The sequence below is a fragment of the Gossypium hirsutum genome, chromosome D12 (assembly GCF_007990345.1).
Source record: "Gossypium hirsutum isolate 1008001.06 chromosome D12, Gossypium_hirsutum_v2.1, whole genome shotgun sequence".
Classification (NCBI taxonomy): Eukaryota; Viridiplantae; Streptophyta; class Magnoliopsida; order Malvales; family Malvaceae; genus Gossypium; species Gossypium hirsutum.
This window is the reverse complement of record NC_053448.1, coordinates 21,261,664-21,284,604: the sequence shown is the minus strand read 5'-3', so window position 1 is coordinate 21,284,604 and position 22,941 is coordinate 21,261,664. Positions and strand designations below refer to the sequence as shown.

The 22,941-nt window shown below is 38.0% G+C and overlaps 1 protein-coding gene across 1 annotated transcript; it reads left to right on the top strand.

Annotated features, from left to right (window-relative positions):
* Window positions 1–1,356: 1,356 nt before the first annotated feature.
* On the top strand, window positions 1,357–1,929 carry LOC107941636 (tropomyosin alpha-1 chain-like). The gene has a single exon (XM_016875209.1). The coding sequence runs from the start codon at window positions 1,357–1,359 to the stop codon at window positions 1,927–1,929; it is 573 nt and encodes a 190-aa protein (XP_016730698.1).
* Window positions 1,930–22,941: the final 21,012 nt, after the last annotated feature.

Sequence of the window (22,941 nt, the reverse complement as noted above, 5' to 3'; positions counted from 1 at the left end):
ACATATATAATTCATATTAAATTATTTCTTATTTCTTTACATATGATTTATACCTTAAAACCTTATTTTATTATATACTTGGTTTATTTCAACTTTTTGCATATATTACTATATATATTAAGATTATCATTTCATATATATATATATATTACTTATTTAGACTAATATATATTATTTTGTATACTACTTATTTGATTTTTTCTTATGCAACATTTAATTTAAAATTCATGTGTACTTTTATTTTTAAGTTTTCATGTATATTATTTATCTTAAAATTTTCTTTTATACACATATAATTTATTACTTGTACATTGATGATTTCAAATGTTCTATCTTCCATTCTATTTTTTACTTTATTTTATTTGGTGTTTCTTTAATTAACTTTCAATTCATTTAGCTTTCCAACATTGATGTTAGAATTTGCATAATATGTGATATGAAAATATGATACTCATGTGTTTTGTATTGCTGGTACTTAAGTGAATGTTTCTCGTTTATTAGCGTACACTTTAGCTTGCTAATTATCACTTCGTGTTATACATTATCATTCATTCGAATTTTATTTCGTTCAAATGGTTGCATTTGGTTTAACTACTGAAACCGTCTTGTCCATAAATTTTCAAAATACTCGGTATCCATGATTCATGAGAAGATTGTGCCCTAACTTACTAGGCTTCAATTTTCCTTGTTGAATTTAAGTAATTGAGTATCTTTTTATTTTTTTTTACAAACATAAAAAAATTTCGAATCAAAACTTATCTCGAGAATTCGAAACATTGTGTCCTAACTCATTGGATATAACATTTCTATCAGTGCGATGATTTTGATTGGGTCCTTCTGCTTGGAATTTGGGGAGCTGTTAGTTATGCCCCGTTGCTAGTGCTTAGACAGTATAGGTCAAGGTAGTTTATACCCGCAACTCAGGGACTAGCTGAGTGTGAATTCTCATACAAGGGTGATGGTTACAAAAAGAAGATTCGAGAGATGTCCAATGCGTGGAACCAGACTCGTCGGATGAAGAGATTAGTCGTAGGTACAATGGCGACTCCTGAGTATGATGAATGGTGGGTTAGAAGAATCAATGATAATATTCCCAAGCCAAGTCAGGAAAATAGTCAGTCAATAGAGGAACATTTGCGGGTTGTCTCATTTGAGCTAGAAATCATAAGGCAAGATTTTGAAACAAGAAATGCAGAATTAGAAAAAAAAGATAGAACAAATGGAAGAAGAAAAGATGAACTTGAGATTAGACATAGATTTTCAGAAACTCGAAGTCAAAAAATTAAGAAAAGGGAAAAATAAGGCTAAAGAGGATTTAGATAGCTTAAGACAGATTAAAAGAAGCTGCGCCTATAAATGAGAATTGGCGGGTTGGGAAAAACTTTGGAGCAGTGGTGTGAAGAGATTCAAGAAGAAAAGAACAAGGCCGATGGATGGGAAAGGAAATTCCAAGAGGTTCAGACACGAAATGAGGCTTTAGAGAAGAGTTTGTCAGAGAACCGAAAGGAAAAAGGCAAACTAAAAGGTAGAGTGGCTGAGTTAGAAAGATCTCTCCATCAATATCGAAATCAGAATTTCGCAATAGAATTGAGAGCGAGCTTGAGCAAGATCGAAGAAATGAAAGAAAGAATAGAAGAGTTAGAATCGACATTGCAAAATTGCGAAATCCGGATTGAGTACCTGGAAACAAACGAAAATCATCAGAATGAGCAACTTCACGACTTTCAGAATCAAGTTAGAAATAGAGATGATATTATGGGAGAAGCTGTGGTTCAAATTCGAGAGGTAGCTGATCACCTACAGACTTTGGCAGTGCAAGCTAATACATTGAGCGTAAAGTATGAGCTGGAATCAAATCGGGGACAAGAGTTAGCCTCGTTACTTAGAAAGATTAGAGTTCTGAGAATTAGGGCAAAGCCTTATTTGTAGTTCATTTTATGTAAAGAAATTTGTTTTCTAGTAAAGTTTTCTAAATGAAATTTAATTAGAATCGACGCCTTTTTGCATTCATTTCATGCATTTGCATTACATGACATCATACGCATTAAAGTCCCTCAAAAGAGCCTAATTGATTAAAAATTATTTCAGTTAACCTGGAAACCAACCAACCAACCAAGCACCATTACGGTACACGAAAAAAAACCAAAGACATGGATCAAGGATTCGAAAAACTTGAACAATTCCAAAAGGAGATGCAAGACCAACTTCAGCTACAACTGCAAGACCAGTTAGATAAAATTTAGCAAGATATAATGAAAAAGATACTGGAATCTTAAAGAAATATGATGGCTAAGTTGACCCAACTATTGGCTGGGGGAAATGATAAAGGAAAGGGCCCTATGGCTAATGCTAAAGAAGGAGACAATGAAGGACCTCTCTATCCTCTAGGCTTTACCACTCCACAGGTGCAGACCCAAGCTGAGGTGCAACCATGCAAATCCTCTGTCACAATTAGGCCTCAACAGTTTCAGGCTGGTACCTCAATACCAATGAACTTCCAAGCCGGATCAGGCTCTAACCCTGGAGATAACCCTATTAATCCTGTTATCCCTGATTTAGACGAAGTGGCTAAAAAAGAGAAAACAAAGGAAGAATTGCCAAAACAACTAGAGTAAAGGTGTAAATGGCTTGAAGAAAAATTCAGGGCAATGGAAAGCACTGAGAATTATCATGGGATTGATGCCAAAGATTTGAGCCTGGTCCTGGATTTGGTACTCCCCTACAAATTCAAAATGCCAGAATTTGAGAAATACAATGGGACCAGTTGCCCTAAAGCTCATATTACCATGTTTTGTAGGCGTATGACTGGATATGTTAACAACGACCAACTGCTTATACATTGCTTTCAAGATAGCCTCAAAGGAGCAGCATCTAAGTGGTACAATCAATTGGGCCGTACCCAGATTAGTTCTTGGAGGGATTTAGCACAAGCATTTATGAAGCTTCCTGAATTTGCTGAAGAAATAACGGTCTAGCCCTCAATTTAGCCAAAATTGAGCCATCATTAGATAAGGTTAATCTCGTACTCATAGTTCTCAAAGCAAATAAAGATTTTCTGCTCAAGGCATCAGTAACTACATTAGCTTTTCCGAGGTGATAGTCAATCACTAGCTCATAGTCTTTTATTAGTTCGAGCCACCTTCGTTGTCGCAAATTCAGGTCTTTTTGATTCATTAAATACTTCAAACTCTTATGATCAATGAAGATTTGGCATTTCTCACCATACAAATAATGGCACCAAATTTTTAAAGCAAAAACAATGGCAGCCAATTCTAAATCATGCGTCAGATAATTCTTCTCATGCGGTTTCAGCTGTCTCGAAGCATAAGCTATTACTTTGCCCTCTTGCATTAACACACACCCAAGACCATTCAATGATACATCACTGTAAATTATAAACTCCTTCCCTGTCTGTGACAGCCCAAAATTGACCCTAGTCGGGAAGTGGTTTCGGGACCGCTAAACCGAGTCACTGAAATGTTTGAATGTGATATTTATTGTCTAGAATATGTAATTATGAATGTGTGAAAATTTCAAGCTTCAATTTAGTCGATTGCATGTGAATTTAGTCAATAGGACTTATGTGCGACATTTTTGAAATGTGATAGGTCGAAGCATAAGGACCTATTAGAGCATGAAATAAAAAGGGGGGACTTGCATGTCAAATTCCCCCTAACTAGTAGTGGCCGGCCATGACAAGCATGGTAGACCAAGTGTGATGGGCAAGACATGTCATAGACATGTTGTGTTGGTGCATCATGGGTGGAAAAAAATAAAATAAGGAGCATGGGCATAAAATAATGAAAGGGAAAATGATGAAAACAAAAAAAAAGTGTGTAGTTGTTCCCCCCCCCATTGCCGTGAGTTAAAGAAAAGAAAAGAGAAAATTTTGTTCATCCTTTTTCATCTTCATTTGGCCGAAAATTCAAAGGAATGAGGAAGGAGTTCTTGCTTCATGTTTGGTTTGGAAGAGGATTAGGAGGAGGTTTGGCCATACTTGTATCTAGATCAAGGTATGTTTGAGGTTGTGCCTTGAGATTCATGCATGCTTTTAGTTGCTAGCTTGAGTTCTAATTATCCCATGGTTCAAATCTTTGCTATGTCATGGGGATGATATTCGGCCTAGGTAGATTTTGTGTTAATGCCATTGCATGCTAAATATGAAGCTTGTTAATGATGCATGTGATGGTGGATTGATGATTCTTGAATCTTCTTTTTAGCATTTTTGAGTGAGCACATATGTGCATTGGTTGCTAGATGGAGAAGAATCGGCTAGCAAGTTGTGTGCTAAGGCCGAATATAATTTTTGTATATTAATGAGTAATGCATGTGTTAAATTGATGGAAAGGGAGAGGATGCTTTACTAGTGTATATATGTGTGTATTAGCCAAGTTTTGAACTTGAAACAAAAGGGTGTTTAGTCAATACAAGTGACCATACTTGTAGAATGTATTAAGTGTTGAAATCGGCCCCAACATAGACATGCATATTCGGCCATAGGAAGGAGATTGGTGTTGCATGTATTCGGTTAGAGGCAACCATATTGATGCTTTTGTCTTGGCTTAGAAAATTCGGCCAAGGAGGAAAAATTAGCTAAAATGTTGAGTTTGATTCATGATTCCGTACATATGTGACTTTAATGTCTAATGTATAAAAATGGGCTAAGTGCCTTGTGTTCCTCTTTCCGATGCTCAAATGATTAAATCAATTTATTTGTTTAATTAAGCTCAAGAGCAAAGGGGAACTAAATCCGATAAAGGGAAGGAAAAAGTGGTCGAATAGATATCGGAATCGTTCGACAACACCCGAGGTAAGTTCTTGAGTAAGAGAGCTTAAATTATGATTTGATTAGATCATGTTTTAAGCAAATTAAAATCATGCTCTTTGTGTGGCTATTGAGCCGAAATTGCAAGAATGATAAATGTCTTGTGTTTGAGTTTTGCTAACGAAAACGAAATACGAATGTGCCATGATTTATTGTTAAATGTGCATGGTTATTTGAATGATGTCCGGGCTAAGTCCCGAAGGCTTTGTGCTAAGTGACCATATCCGGACTAAGATCCGAAGGCATTTTGCGAGATACTAAATCCGGACTAAGATCTGAAGGCATTTGTGCGAGATACTAAATTCGGACTAAGATCCGAAGGCATTTGTGCGAGATACTAATTCCGGGCTAAGCCCGAAGGCATTTGTGCGAGTTACTAAATCCGAGTTAAGTCCCGAAGGCAATTGTGCGAGTTACTATAACCGGGCTATGTCCCGAAGGCATTTGAACGAGTAGCTATATCCGGTTAAATTCTGAAGGTACGTGATTTGGGAATGAATGATCTTGCTGTAAAAATTTCAGTAAATACTCTAGAAACATCCCAACATTGAGGTATGTTTCGTATGTGCTTGAATTTAGTTGAGCCCTTACAAATAAGTATTCGCTCAGTTGATAAACGAGCTACCGGCCTTTGGCTAAGTTGATCTTTTGTGTATGTACATAAGGGTTGGTAATGTGAAGCAAGTATGATATCAAAAATTTGTGCATATGAAATTTTTCGTTTAGCTATATGAATGCTATACTTTTGCTGTGCTGGAATTCCTTGCTCAAAACTTACTAAGCATAAATTGCTTACTCCGTTTCTTTGATCCTCTATTTTATAGATTTTGGTTCTCCAGCTATCAGACTCGGGATTTTGAAGTCGAAGTCGCCCACACTATCAAAGCCCCCCCCTTTTGGTACAATTTTGGTTGAACTTCGAAATGGCATGTATAGGACTACCCGTTTGTTGTGGGTCATTGACCCTTTGGACTTGTATAATTTTGGATAGCCATGCGAAAATGGCTTATATATGTTTGAGTGTAATGTTATAATCATTTGGCATGGATATGGTTATTGAGAGGTGTGGATAGGCTTGACAAGGATTGGCCATGGGAATGGTTAATCACTATCATAAATTGTGCTACTTATGCAAAAAGGGCTAGTTGAATCATGGAAACTATGAAATAGGTAAAGTCTACCTTAAAGGCAGATGCTGACAGCAGCAGTGATGTAGATTTGGAAATTCACTAAAAATAGTAGGAATGGAATTAAATAGTGAATAAATTATGTAAACGAACCTTGATGAATCTATTTTCATAGGAAAGTAACGAAACAATCATATGGACAGTATGTTAGGAGATATTCAGGTTCTTGTGAGACAGGGCCAGAACGGTTTCTGGATTTCCTGTTCCGACTTTGGAAATTCATTATAAATTAACCAGAGACAATTAGGAGTCAAGCCATATATTTATAGATTCCTCTCTGAGTCTATTTTCTATAGAAACAAACGGCATCAGTATTGAAGCCCTGTACAGGTAGATATCCAAGTCGTAATGCGCAAAGGTCAGGGTAGTCGATTCCTATAACATGGGAGACTTTGACTAATAAACTGTACTAATTTTCCTGACCAAAAATTCTAGAAAAAATATGTAGATGGGCATATGAGTCTAGTTTCAGGGAAAATTTACGGAACTGGATTCCAAGTTTCTGAACTCAAGATATGATTTTTAAAGCGACTATTACGCAGATTGGCAGTGTCTGGAAAATTTTTAAAGTTTGTTAACACCTCGTGTTCGACTCCGGTGACGGTCTCGGGTTCGGGGTGTTACACTGTCTCAGGTTGTACCAACACTACCGCCTCAGTCAATAATGGCTTCAATTTCTCGAAACATTGTTGACATTTATCGATCCATTCAAACTTGACATTCTTTTGCAGTAACTTAGTCATAGGAGAAGCAATCATCGAGAATCCCTTGACAAAACGTCTGTAATACCCGGCTAAGCCCAGAAAGCTTCTAACCTCGAACACATTCTTTGGTGGTTCCCAATCAACAATTGCTGAGATTTTGATTGGATCAACCCAAATACCCTCTCTTGAAACTATATGTCCCAAGAATCCGACCTCACGAAGCCAAAACTCACTTTTGCTGAATTTAGCATACAATTTCTTCTCTCCCAGAATCTGCAACACAGTTCTCAAATGTTTGGCGTGCTCGGATTCATCCCAGGAATAAATTAAAAATATCATCTATGAACACCACCATGAACTTATCCAGATACGGTCGAAAAATTCGGTTCATCCGATCCATAAAAATAGTCGGAGCATTAGTTAAACCAAAAGGCATCACCAGAAATTCGTAGTGTCCATACCTCGTTCTGAAAGCAGTCTTTTGCACATCTGACTCTCTAACTCTCAACTGATAGTAACCAGATCTCAAATCAATCTTTGAAAACACTGTTGCTCCCTTTATTTTGTCAAACAAATCATCCATTCTCGGCAAAGGATACTTGTTCTTTATAGTCACTTTGTTGAGCTGACGATAGTCAATACAAAGTCTCATAGAGCCGTCTTTCTTTTTCACAAATAATACAGGAGCACCCCAGGGAGAAAAACTCAGTCTCACAAATCCTTTATCTGTCAACTCTTGTAATTGAGCTTTTAATTCTTTCAACTCAGTCGGAGCCATCCGATTCAGAGCAATAGAAATCAGTGCAGTACCAGGTAACAAGTCAATAGCAAACTCAACTTCTCTAATCAGAGGTAACCTAGGCAATTCCTCTGGAAATACGTCCGAAAATTCACAGACTACCGGCATGGTTCAAGCTTCGACCCAGTTATACCAGTATTCAACACATAAGAAAGATAAGCTTCACATCCTTTTCTCATGTATTTCTGAGCAGACATGTGCGAGATCACCATAGGTAATTTATTCAGCTCATCTGCTTCAACCCGAAGAATTTCACCATTTTCACATTTCAATTCAAGGATTTTCTATCTACAATTTACCTTGGCATCATGCAATATCAACCAATCCATCCCCAAAATAACATCAAACTCATCAAATGGTCACAACATCAAATTAGCTAGGAAACAGTGACCTTGAATCACCAAAGGACAATTCTTGCAAACCTTATCGACTAAGACTTATTTGCCTAAAGAATTTGATACTTTAACCAAAAATTCAGTATTTTCAATAGAAAAATTCTTATTAGATACTAAATTCACACATACATATGAATGAGTAGACCCAGGGTCAATCAAAGCAACAACATCAATATCATGAAGAGAAAATGTACCAGTAATCACGTCAGGAGATGATGCATCCTCACGAGCACGTATGGCATAAGCTTTGGCAGGAACTCTAGTTTTTGGTCTCCCAACTGTATCTTTCACCACACTTTTACTGCTAACTTTGCTTCCAACATTTCTCGGTGGTCTACCTCTACTAACAGTATCACCCGATCCAACTCTCTGTAATCTTTCTTCTTCTATCCTCTCAGGACAATCTTTTATATAGTGCTCTTGAGAACCACACCTGAAATAGGCTCGTCTAAATACCCAACACTCACCAACATGTTGCCTGCCACACTGTTGACACTCAGGCCTATTATTCCCCACATTGCCCACACTTGCCATTGAAGTAACTTGAGTTTTAACACCGGAGTATGACTTCCCTCGATCTCTACGTGAATACCCAGCTGAACTAGTTGATCGTGGATTCATCTCTTTAAGCTTCTTTAATTGGGATTGAAATGTATTGCTCATTGACCTCTTTCTTATACCTCGAGCTTCAATCTCTGATTTTTCTTTTCTTTACTCAGTTTCTCAGCCTTGCAGGCTCGATCAACCAGTACTATAAATTCCTTCAACTCTAAAATCCCAACATACAATCTCATATCTTCATTTAACCACTCTTCGAATCTTTTGCACATGATGGCTTCCATGGACACACATTCCTGGGCATATTTGCTGAGCCTAACAAACTCCCTTTCATATTCTGCCATAGACATTCGGCCCTGCTTCAATTCAAGAAACTCCTTGCGTTTTTTATCAATAAACCATTGGCTTATTTACTTCTTTCTGAATTCTTCCTGGAAGAAATCCCATGTAACTCTTTCTTTCAGGACCACAGATACTAGTGTTTTCCACCAACGGTATGCTGAATCCTTCAGTAAGGATATAGCACATTTTATGCATTCCTCGGGAGTACAAGATAGCTCATCAAAAACCCGAATAGAGTTTTCAAGCCAAAACTCTGCTTTTTCTGGATCATCATCTATATTTGCCCTGAAACATGATTTAAGCAAATTAAAATCATGCTTTTTGTGTGGCTATTGAGCCGAAATTGCAAGAATGAGCCGAAATTATGATTTGATTAGAAGTCAAGCCATATATGTATAGATTCCTCTCTGAGTCTATTTTCTATAGAAACAAACGGCATCAGTATTGAAGCCCTGTACAGGGAGATATCCAAGTCGTAATGCGCAAAGGTCAGGGTAGTCGATCCCTGTAACATGGGAGACTTTGACTAATAAACTGTACTAATTGGCCTGACCAAAAATTCTAGAAAAAAATATGTAGATAGGCATATGAGTCTAGTTTCAGGGAAAATTTACGGAACTGGATTCCGAGTTTCTGAACTCAAGATACGATTTTTAAAGCGACTATTACACAGATTGGCAGTGTCTGGAAAATTTTTAAAGTTTGTTAACACCTCGTGTTCGACTCCGGTGACGGTCTCGGGTTCGGGGTGTTACACTGTCTCAGGTTGTACCAACACTACCGCCTCAGTCAATAATGGCTTCAATTTCTCGAAACTTTGTTGACATGAAACATGATTTAAGCAAATTAAAATCATGCTTTTTGTGTGGCTATTGAGCCGAAATTGCAAGAATGAGCCGAAATTATGATTTGATTAGGAGTCAAGCCATATATGTATAGATTCCTCTCTGAGTCTATTTTCTATGTAAACGAACCTTGATGAATCTATTTTCATAGGAAAGTAACGAAACAATCATATGGACAGTATGTTAGGAGATATTCAGGTTCTTGTGAGACAGGGCCAGAACGGTTTCTGGATTTCTTGTTCCGACTTTGGAAATTCATTATAAATTAACCAGAGACAATTAGGAGTCAAGCCATATATGTATAGATTCCTCTCTGAGTCTAGTTTCTATAGAAACAAACGGCGTCAGTATTGAAGCCCTGTACAGGGAGATATCCAAGTCGTAATGCGCAAAGATCAGTGTAGTCGATCCCTGTAACATGGGAGACTTTGACTAATAAACTGTACTAATTGGCCCAACCAAAAATTCTAGAAAAAAATATGTAGATGGGCATATGAGTCTAGTTTCAGGGAAAATTCTGGATTCTGAGTTTCTGAACTCAAGATATGATTTTTAAAGCGACTAGTACGCAGATTGGCCGTGTCTGGGAAAATATTTTTTTAAAGTCTGTTAACACCTCGTGTTCGACTCCGGTGACGGTCTCGGGTTCGGGGTGTTACATTTGATTGGTATCAGAGCTACGGTTTAGTCGATTCTAGGACTACCGTAATGCGTTGGGTCTAGCTATACATGCCATTTTATGTGATTATTTGATAGTGTGGTGATTTCTGACATTTGCAAATGTGTTTATTTATAGTAATGGATCCCGATCCCGACCGAGCGGTAGCTGATGATCTTGAGAGTGTAGCGCCTGCTCCCGCACAAGGGACAGCGCCAGCAGACTCTCAACCTAATGCTAGTAACCCGAATGATGAAGCTAGACAAGCTTTCTATAGCGTGATGAACGATTGGTTCAACCAATACATTCGAACTAATACGGCTGTTCCACAACCTCCCTTCTCGACTAATACAACCCCCGCACCTACAATACCTCCGGTAACTGACCAAATAAGGTCAAATAAGCCCCCAGTTGACAGAATCTGAAAACATGGGGCTACTGAATTTAAAGCTACGCGACGATGCCGAGCAAGCTGAATTTTGGTTGGACAACACTATCCGGGTACTCGATGAGCTATCTTGTACACCCGATGAATGCCTAAAGTGTACTATCTCCTTGCTACGTGATTCTGCCTACTATTGGTGGAGTACTCTGACTTCTGTTGTGCCCCGAGAGCAAGTAACTTGGGAGTTTTTCCAAACTGAGTTTCGGAAAAAGTATATCAGTCAGAGATTTGTTGATCAAAAACGGAAGGAATTTCTTGAGCTTAAGCAAGGTTCCATGTCGGTTACTGATTACGAGTGAAAATTTGTTAGACTTAGCAAATACGCTCGGGAATGTGTTTCATTCGAGGCTATCATGTGTAAACGCTTCGAGGATGGGCTGAATGAAGATATAAAAATGTTCGTTGGCGTTCTTGAAATACGAGAGTTCGTAGTACTTGTCGAGCGAGCTTGTAAAGCCGAAGAGCTTAGAAAAGAAAAACAAAAAGTTGATGTGGGAACTGGAGAGTTTCATAAAAGATCCTCGGGAAAGTCTCTTCAATAGGCATCGAAGAAATTTCGAGATGATGTGGGCCGGACTAGAGGCACTTCGGGCCTTTTTAGACGAGATCGTGATCGACCACCTGTGGGTACACGAGGCACTTCGGTCGCCAGTGTTGGGAATGAACGTCGAGACAGAACGAAATGTCGATATTGTGGTAAATGGCATTCGGGGAGTTGTAGATTCCCTGACCGCTCCTGTTACAAGTGCGGATCAGTTGACCACTTCATTAAAGATTGCCTGAGGTTGTCTGAACAGAATGTAAATCAGAGTGGGAAACCGGGTGCTACCACTGCTCGAGGTAGACCATCTGGAAATACGGGCAATGCTAGTGGTAGTCAGAGAGGATCTAGAGATGCTACGACCAGATCCGAGGCTCGTGCGCCTGCTAGAGCTTATGCTATACATGCCCGCGAGGATGTTTCTTCGCCTGATGTTATTACCGGTACTTTTACTCTCTTTGATACTAATGTAATTGCTTTGATTGACCCCGGTTCTACTCATTCTTACATATGTGAAACCTTAGCATCCAGTAAGACTTTACCTATTGAGTCTACTGAGTTCGTAATTCAGGTGTCAAATCCCTTGGGTCGTTACGTGCTTGTCGACAAAGTGTGTAAGGAATGTCCCCTAGTAATTCGAGGTTCCTGTTTTCCGGCGGACTTGATGCTTTTGCCATTTGATGAATTTGATGTTATTCTTGGTTTGGATTGGCTGACCGCGCATGATACAGTTGTGAACTGCAAAAGCAAGACTATTGATTTGAGGTGCGCAAATAACGAGATAATCCGAGTTGAGTCTACGGACTTAAAGGGGTTGCCAGCTGTAATATCCTCAATGTTGGCCCAGAAATATGTAAGAAAAGGGTGCGAAGCATACCTTGCGTATGTACTTGATGACAAAGAATTAGAAAAGAAACCCGAATCTGTGCCGGTGGTTTGTGAATACCCGAATGTTTTTCCTGAAGAATTACCGGGTTTACCACCTGTTCGGGAGATAGAGTTTGGTATTGAGCTTGTACCTGGGACTACGCCGATTTCGATGGCTCCGTATCGTATGGCACCAACTGAGTTAAAAGAGTTGAAAGCTCAGTTGCAAGAATTGACGGATAGAGGTTTTGCTCGACCAAGTTTCTCACCTTGGGGTGCACCAGTATTGTTCGTGAAAAAGAAGGACGGAACCATGAGGTTGTGCATTGACTATTGTCAACTGAATAAAGTGACGATAAAGAACAAATATCCGTTACCGTGTATCGATGATTTGTTCGACCAACTGAAGGGAGCCTCAGTGTTCCCAAAAATAGATTTGAGATCGGGCTATTATCAGTTGCGAATTCGAGATTCGGACATACCCAAAACTGCCTTCAGAACGAGATATGGTCACTATGAATTCTTAGTGATGCCGTTTGGGCTCACTAATGCCCCTGCGGTATTTATGGATTTGACGAATCGGATCTTCAGACCATATTTGGATCGGTTCGTAGTTGTGTTCATTGATGACATCTTGGTCTATTCAAGAGATGAGACCGAACATGCTGAGCACCTGAGACTAGTGTTGCAAATTTTACGGGATAAGCAGTTATATGCTAAGTTCAGTAAGTGTGAGTTCTGGTTAAGAGAGGTTAGCTTCTTGGGTCATGTGGTATCCGCATCGGGTATTCGAGTTGACCCGAGCAAAATTTCAGCCATACTTAACTGGAAGCCTCCAAGAAATATTACCGAAGTTCGGAGCTTCCTGGGGCTCGCCGGTTATTACCGACGATTTGTCAAAGGTTTCTCGATGATAGCCACACCAATGACGAAGCTACTTCAAAAGGATGTTAAGTTCGAATGGACAGAGAAATGTCAGAAAAGTTTCGATCAACTGAAAACTTATTTGACTGAAGCTCCAATTTTAGTGCAACCCGAATCAGGCAAAGAGTTTGTCATTTATAGTGACGCATCCCTACTTGGGTTGGGTTGCGTATTGATGCAAGAAGGTCGAGTGGTGGCCTATGCATCGAGACAATTAAAGCCACATGAGAAAAATTATCCGACCCATGATCTTGAACTAGCTGCCATCGTATTTGCTTTAAAAATATGGCGACATTACTTATTTGGTGAAAAGTGCCATGTATTTTCGGATCACAAAAGTCTCAAATATTTGATGACTCAAAGAGACTTAAATCTGCGACAAAGACTTTGGCTTGAGTTGTTGAAAGATTACGAGCTTGTCATTGATTACCACCCGAGAAAAGCTAATGTGGTTGCGGACGCCTTAAGCCAGAAATCATTGTTTGCTTTACGAGCGATGAATGTGCACTTGTCTGTTCTACCCGACAATGTGTTAGTAGCTGAATTAAAAGCCAAACCATTATTGATTCATCAAATTCGTGAAGCCCAGAAAGTTGATGATGAATTGGTTGCAAAACGGGCTGAGTGTGTTCCGAACAAGGAATCGGAGTTTCAAATTGATGATGATGATTGTTTGAGGTTCAGAAGTCGTTTGTGCGTTCCAAGGAATTCGGAACTCACTTCGATGATTCTGAACGAAGCCCATTGTAGCCGAATGTCAATTCACCCGGGGAGTACGAAAATGTACAACGATTTGAAACGTTGGTTTTGGTGGCATGGTATGAAATGAGACATCTCCGACTTCGTTTCGAGATGTTTAATATGTCAACAAGTGAAAGCGAAACATCAAGTGCCTTCAGGATTACTTCAGCCGATCATGATACCCGAGTGGAAATGGGATCGAGTCACAATGGACTTTGTGTCTGGACTGCCATTGTCAGCAAGTAAGAAGGATGCGATTTGGGTTGTTGTCGATAGACTGACTAAGTCGACTCACTTTATCCCCGTGCGTACAGATTTTACATTGGATAAACTAGCCGAATTGTATGTTTCTCATATTGTGAGATTACACGGGGTACCTATTTCTATTGTGTCGGATAGAGATCCAAGATTCACCTCGCGATTTTGGAGGAAATTGCAAGAAGCTTTGGGTACCAAGCTGCATTTTAGCACTGCTTGTCATCCCCAAACCGATGGTCAATCTGAGCGGATAATTTAGATACTTGAGGATATGTTGAGATGTTGCATCCTCGAGTTCAGTAGTTCATGGGAACGGTATTTACCTTTGATTGAATTCGCTTACAACAAGAGTTTTCAATCAAGTATTAAGATGGCACCTTACGAGGCTTTGTATGGTCGTAAATGCCGTACACCATTGTTTTGGACCGAGCTCGGTGAAAGTAAAATTTTCGGAGTTGATTTGATTAAGGATGCCAAACAGAAAGTAAAGGTAATCCGTGAAAGTCTGAAAGCAGCCACAGATCGTCAAAAATCTTATGCGGATTTGAAACGAAAAGACATTGAATATCAGGTGGGAGATAAAGTGTTTCTTAAAGTTTCTCCTTGGAAAAAGGTACTCAGATTTGGCCGTAAGGGCAAGTTGAGCCCGAGATTCATTGGGCCGTACGAAATCTCCGAACGAGTTGGTCCGGTTGCGTATAGATTGATTTTGCCCCCTGAACTTGAAAAGATTCACGATGTCTTTCATGTTTCGATGCTTCGACGTTATAGATCCGATCCGTCACATGTGATTAATCCCTCAGAAGTTGAAATTCAATCTGACTTGAGTTATGAAGAAGAACCGATTCGTATCCTAGTTCGTGAAGTGAAAGAGTTGCGAAACAAAAGGGTTCCGTTAGTTAAGGTGTTATGGCTCAAACACGGGATCGAGGAAGCTACTTGGGAAACCGAGAGCTCGATGAAAGAACGATACCCAAACCTATTTACTGGTAAGATTTTCGGGGACGAAAATTTCTTAAGTGGGGGAGAGTTGTGACAGCCCAAAATTGACCCTAGTCGGGAAGTGGTTTCGAGACTGCTAAACCGAGTCACTGAAATGTTTGGATGTGATATTTATTGTCTAGAATATGTAATTATGAATGTGTGAAAATTTCAAGCTTCGATTTAGTCGATTTCATGTGAATTTAGTCAATAAGACTTATGTGCGACATTTTTGAAATGTGATAGGTCGAAGCATAAGGACCTATTAGTGCATGTTATAGAAATGGTGGGTTTGCATGTCAAATTGCCCAATATTTGAGCTAGTGGTCGGCCATGCTATGAGTGGAAACATGTCACAAACATGTTATGTTAGTGATGTATGTTAGGAACAATAAAATAAGGAGTATGGGTAATAAAGAAATGGAAAAAGGAAGGAATGTGTGTGATTGTTCTTCCCCTCTCCATTGCCGTGAATGTAAGAAAGAAAACAAAAAGAAAAAAAGTGTCCATCTTTCTTCATTTCTCTTGGCCGAATGTTCTAAGGAAGAAAGAAAAAAAAAACAAGTTGTGTTCTTTGGTTCTTCTTAGCTGAATTGAAAGGAAGAAGAAGGGAGTGAAGCAATCGGTCATCTTAGGTCACTATTAAGGTAAGGAAGTTTGTACTAGCTTTTGAAATTTTAGTTGATATTGAGTGAGTTATCAAGTGATTTTTGTAAACCATGTTAAAATTTTGATTTTGGGGGTGAGTATGGTTTTCGGCTATAAAAGATTAATAAGGGTGATGATTGTGTTTCATGCAAAACTTAGATTAATAATGGTAGTTGCTTACATCTTGATATCTATGAGTTCCTTTCTTGGCTCTACCATAGACCCACGAAGTATATGTTTAGTTGGTGTTGTTGGAGGTTTATGATAGAAGCTAATGAGTGAGAGTTTGATAGGTACTATGAGGTTAAACTTCATGAGATTGTAAGCTTGTAAGTTGGATGATGAAATTCATGCTTTGTGAAGGTAAATGGTGTAGAAGGAGCATTCGGCCATGAAAACAAAAAAAAAGGGGAAATTTATGATGAATTAAGTTGGAAGCTATTATAATGTACTTGTGCATTCGGGTATGGGATGAAAAAAAAATATATGAGATGGCTATAATCAGCCTTGTGATTCGGCTTTTGCATATATATATATTTGCACATGGTGTATTGGTATGATACATATATATGTCATCCCAAGGTATATGTTTATATATGGTGATGGTTTACTTATGGAGTAAATGATGGATGCATATTGAGTTGTAATATGTAATGCATTAGTTAGTAAAATGTATGTCATTTATATGTGGTACTAAGTATATAATTGGCCTCAACATAGACATGCATATTCGGCCACATGAGATGGATTGGCGTTGCATGTATTCGGTTAGAGGCAAGCATATTAATGCTTATATCTTGGCTTAGACAATCGGCTAAAAGGAGTGTGGGATAATATGTTGAGTTGATGCATGATTTCACATGTATGTGACTTTAATGTCTAATGTATAAATATGAGCTAAGTGCCTTGTGTTCCTCATTTTGATGCTCAAATGATTAAATCAATTTATTTGTCTAATTAAGCTCAAGAGCAAAGGGGATCTAAATCCGATAAAGGGAAGGAAAAAGTGGTCGAATAGCTATCGGAATCATTCGACAACATCCGAGGTAAGTTCTTGAGTAAGAGAGCTTAAATTATGATTTGATTAGATCATGTTTTAAGCAAATTAAAATCATGCTTTTTGTGTGGCTATTGAGCCGAAATTGCAAGAATGATAAATGTCTTGTGTTTGAGTTTTGCTAACGAAAACGAAATACGAATGTGCCATGATTTATTGTTAAATGTGCATGGTTATTTGAATGATGTCCGGGCTAAGTCCCGAAGGCTTTGTGCTAAGTGACCATATCCGGACTAAGATCCGAAGGCATTTGTGCGAGATACTAATTCCGGGCTAAGCCCGAAGGCATTTGTGCGAGTTACTAAATCCGGGTTAAGTCCCGAAGGCAATTGTGCGAGTTACTATAATCGGGCTATGTCCCGAAGGCATTTGAACGAGTAGCTATATCCGGTTAAATTCCGAAGGTATGTGATTTGGGAATGAATGATCTTGCTGTAAAAATTTCAGTAAATACTCTAGAAACATCCCAACATTGAGGTATGTTTCGTATGTGCTTGAATTTAGTTGAGCCCTTACAAATAAGTATTCGCTCAGTTGATAAACGAGCTACCGGCCTTTGGCTAAGTTGATCTTTTGTGTATGTACATAAGGGTTGGTAATGTGAAGCAAGTATGATATTGAAAAATTGTGCATATGAAATTATCCGTTTAGCTACATGAATGCTATACTTTTGTTGTGCTGGAATTCCTTGCTCAAAACTTACTAAGCATAAATTGCTTACTCCGTTTCTTTGATCCTCTGTTTTATAGATTTTGGTTCTCCAGCTATCGGACTCGGGATTTTGAAGTCGAAGTTGCCCACACTATCAAAGCCCCCCCCTTTTTGGTACAATTTTGGTTGAACTTTGAAATGGCATGTATAGGACTACCCGTTTGTTGTGGGTCATGGACCCTTTGGACTTGTATAATTTTGGATAGCCATGCGAAAATGGCTTATATATGTTTGAGTATAATGTTATAATCATTTGGTGTGGATATGCTTGACAAGGATTGGCCATGGGAATGGTTAATCACTATCATAAATTGTGCTATTTATGCAAAAAGGGCTAGTTGAATCATGGAAACTATGAAATAGGTAAAGTTTACCTTAAAGGCAGATGCTGACAACAGCAGTAATGTAGATTTGGAAAATCACTAAAAATAGTAGGAATGGAATTAAATAGTGAATAAATTATGTAAACGAACCTTGATGAATCTATTTTCATAGGAAAGTAACGAAACAATCATACGGACAGTATGTTAAGAGATATTCAGGTTCTTGTAAGATAGGGCCAGAACGGTTTCTGGATTTCCTGTTCTGACTTTGGAAATTCATTATAAATTAACCAGAGACAATTAGGAGTCAAGCCATATATGTATAGATCCTTCTCTGAGTCTAGTTTCTATAGAAACAAACGGAATCAGTATTGAAGCCCTGTACAGGGAGATATCCAAGTCGTAATGCGCAAAGGTCAGTGTAGTAGATCCCTGTAACATGGGAGACTTTGACTAATAAACTGTACTAATTGGCCCAACCAAAAATTCTAGAAAAACATATGTAGATGGGAATATGAGTCTAGTTTCAGGGAAAATTTACGGAACTGGATTCTGAGTTTCTGAACTCAAGATATGATTTTTAAAGCGACTAGTACGCAGATTGGCCGTGTCTGGGAAAATATTTTTTTAAAGTCTGTTAACACCTCGTGTTCGACTCCGGTGACGGTCTCGGGTTCGGGGTGTTACACTCAGCCCCTTGCTTTCGGATTTTATCAACTGGAGGTTTACTCAATCTTACCAAATCAACACCTTGTAGAGCTACGGGGACTGGTTGAGGAATAGGAGGGGGTGCAGGAGGTTGAACATTCAGGTTTGCATGAACAAATTCTGTATACCGATTGTTCACCATATGAAGAAAGGCTTCTTGAGCCTCATCCTGACTTTGTGTTTCATGTCTGCTTTCCTCAAGCGCGGTCCCTTGAGCGGAAGCCGGCACATTACTTTCCACATCATCCATTACAGCTCGGTCGGGTTCCATTTACTATAAAAATATAAACACAATTTGAAATGTCAGAAATCATCACACTATCACAATATTTTTATGGCATGTATAGATAGACTTTCATGCATATTCTGCTAGTCCGAGAACCGACTAAACCATAGCTATGATACCACTAAATGTAACACCCCTTACCCGTGTTCCTTACCGGAACAGAGTGTGAGGTATTACTAGAACTCAAATACTCGTAATTGTTCCAATTGAGATACTTTATTACAATTTTTTTTTAAATTTTGGCAGCATTTCTGCTTATTTTTACATAAAATCCCCTGCAAATTTCAAGATTTCAGCCAAACCAATTCCAATAATTCAACCAATACATTTATATATATTTAAACACAGTGAAATCATTTACAACATTCTAGGTAACCTTGTTAGTAATTTAAAGAAAAACAACCTTTCAATTTATCTCCAGTAACATTTTAAACCATATAATAATTAATAGATATATATATTATATATCACTTTACATTAAGTCATCTATACATGCCATAATTCAAAAGTAATGGTTACAAAATACCAAAAGATGTAGATAGTGTGGATGGTATTCCACTCTGTCCAATTTCCGAGCTGTACTGATATCACTATAAAACAAAGAAAAGTAAGAGGAATAAGCATATAGCTTAGTAAGTAAGCATATGACAAATAAACAAATTTCTAACATGATTTCAATGAAACATAATTTTATTCACACATAAATTTCATTGTTTGTTCAATTTCCAGCAAGTTGTTTTTCTGCGTCATGATCACTATTTTATTTTTATCTAGAGCTATCGGGATCCAAATTAAGTTCTGTAAATTTTCCTTGAAACTAGACTCCTATAGCTTTCTGCCATAAAAGTTTCAGAATTTTTGGTTTAGTCAATTAGTACAGTTTATTCTTTAAACCTTCCCCTGTTTCACAGATTGACAGCTCTAACCTCTCTTTACTAAACTTTACTTAACTCTTTGTAAAAATTTCAAAAAATGTTATTGTTTATTTCTCTTGAAAATAGACTCATTGAGGAATTCAAGCATGTAAAGTTTAGTTCATAATTATATTTTTACAATTTTTGGTGATTTTCCAAAGTTGAAATAGGGGATTTCGAAATCAATTCAACCCTGTCTCACTAAAATTTAAATATCCCAAAATATATAACTCTTTTTCTTTCTCTGTATCTTTCATGTGAAAATAGTCTCATTCATATTCAATTTTATAAATTACAACCTCTAATTCAATTTCCACCATTTATGGTGTTTTTTAAAAGTTGCTCAACTTCTGTTATTCAAAACTGTTTTATTTCTAAATTTACTCTTTTGTAGTTTTGATATTTCATACCATTTTACACATGGGTCGACTAAGTATCAAACCCAATATTCCTCACATAATCTTGTCCATTTCGTATATACATTCACCTTTCCAATTTCCCTGTTGAACACTCGGAATATTATCCGTTACTCGGTGGATTCATCACTTAGCAACCACCATAAATTCATTGATACGGGGAATCAGCACATAGCAACCTCTTTCACAATTAAGGATTTGGTGGAATCAGCACTTAGCAACCACCTTTATATTCAGTGATACGGGGAATCAGCACCTAGCAGCCCCATTCACAATTAAAAATACGGTGGATTCAGCACATAGCAACCACCATTATATTCAACGATACGGGGAATCAGCACTTAGCAACCCCTTTCACAATTAAAAATACGGTGGGATCAACACTTAGCAATCACCTTTATAGTCAATAATTTGGGGAATTAGCACTTAGCAACCCCTTGGGGAATCAACACTTAGCAACCCATTTTTATTCAATGTATCAGCCTATTCTGAGTGTTCAACTAGAAACCTTGTTTTTCAACATCTTACCACCTTTCCCAACTTAACCACATTTTTAGGATCTATATCCAATATTTATTCTATAATCAATCAGATCTCAACAACATATTGAATAACATTAAAATATTACATTAATTCATATGCATACTTACCTCGGTGCAAAATATTGTAATTTCGCAATTTACTCCACGATCTTTTCCTTTCTCCGTTTGACATTGTCTTCTCGTCTTTCTTGATCTATAATAGGAAATTTAGCTTATTTAATATTCACATTTACTAAAACAGTCCTCGACTCAACTTTTTGCAAAATTACAATTTTGTCCCAAAACTTTTGCATATTTACATTTTTGTCCCAAAGCTCGAAAATTGAATTTCACTCCTTATTCTTATGTTTTACAACATTCTAAACACTTTTTCCTTCTATGGAAATATCAAATTCTCACTCTAACACGTACTTATGAACATTAAAAATTTTTAACGATTTTATCAATTTACCCGTTTTCACTTAAAATCGCTTAGCAAAAGTTGTTTAACATCATTTCTAGCTTCATATTCTACCATAAAACAGCAAAATAAATACACTTCACCTATGAATATTTTTCCAAATATGAACCCTAACATGAATTATTGGTAGAATAACCTAAACCGAACTACGAGGATCTCGAATATGCGAAGAACATTAAAAACGGGGCTAAGATGCACTTACTATGAGCTTGAGAAAGTGAAGAAACCCTAGCTATGGTGTCTTCCAAAATTTGGCAGCAACTAATGAAGATGAGCTCCATTTTTCCATCTTTTTCCCATTTTAATTCTTTTTTATTACCAAATGACTAAAATGCCCTTACTTAAAAAAATCTATTTCACAAATCCTATGCCCATTTTTGTCCATCAATTAACTAATGGTCTAATTACCACATAAGGACCTCCAATTTAAAATTTCATAACAATTGGACACCTCTAACATGTAGAACTCAATTTTTGCTCTTTTACAATTTAGTCATTTTGACTAAATTGAGTGCCCAAGCGTCGAAATTTTCGAACGAAAATTTTACGAAATTTTTTCATGAAATTATAGAGCATAAAAATATAATGATAACAATATTTTCTCTCGCCAGATTTGTGGTCTCGAAACCACTGTTTCGACTTGGCCCAGAGTCGGGCTGTTACAAGCCCAGTCTATACATGGCCACGAACACGCCTGAGTGTCTAGGTCGTGTAGTATACATGGTCGTGTGCCAGGCCATGTGTACGATGCCTTCACTTCTCCCATGCCCGTGTCAGAGGCCGTGTGGGGCACACGGTCTCACACATGCCCATATGACAGGCCGTGTCTCACACACGGTCGTGTCTCTTGCCCATGTAACTCACTAACTTGCAATTAAGTTTGGAAAATTAGCTCCAGTATTCACATGGCCTAGGACACGCCCATGTGCCTCTAGGATTTGTGTGCCACATGGTCGTGTCTCCAAGCCGTGTGGACCACCTCAGGCCGTGTAACCTTAAAAAATTTGAAAAATTAAGTCCCAGGACTCACACAGCCTAGGATACGCCTGTATGTCCAGGCCATGTGTGTCACACAGCCATGTCGCCAAGCCGTGTGACTCACTGTCGAATGCCCCATTGTGCACACGGCCTAGGACACGGGGTCAAAGTATTTTTTTTAAATTTAATTTAATTAATTTAAAAATAACATGAAATAAAGTTAAAAGAATTAGCAGAATGTTAAATACTCAAGTTGCCTCTCGAAAAGCGCTTATTTAGAATCTAAGCTTGACTTACCTTTTTTGTGCAAGGTTACGGTGGTTCTCAAAGCCGAAGCTTCTCTTTCTCGTCATCAATTTTATTACCAGCATAAGGTTTGAGTCGAGTATTGTTTACCTTAAATGTGCAGAACTTAGAAAGAGTTACCTTGACTGTACTGTATGGAAAGACATTCAGTATAGTAAATGGGTTTGATCCATTTGCCTCAAGCACCGAAGGGGAAATTCGTGGATTTGTTTTGTCCAGCATACCTTGTCCCCAGCCTTAAATTGGTTTGTTCCATTCACATGTTCCTCATAGCGTCGCTTTGGCTTTTCATTTTTTTTCCCAGTTTCTCCTTGACATGTGTTCGCCATTCATCTAGTTCATCGATTTTCACCATTCGTTGTTCATAAGTTGTTCTATTTCTGTCACCTTGACTAAAACATGGCTCCATCATGTTTTCACGAGGAATTTCCAGCAAAGAAGGTTAAGCCACATAGTTACTGACATTCACAAAACATTTAAAATCTTCTCGATCCCTAGAGACTCTTACAGAATCACGTGCTT

Bases quoted from the DNA above. Each gene is read 5' to 3' on its own strand.
- LOC107941636 (XM_016875209.1), top strand. From the start codon at position 1,357: ATGAGAATTGGCGGGTTGGGAAAAACTTTGGAGCAGTGGTGTGAAGAG.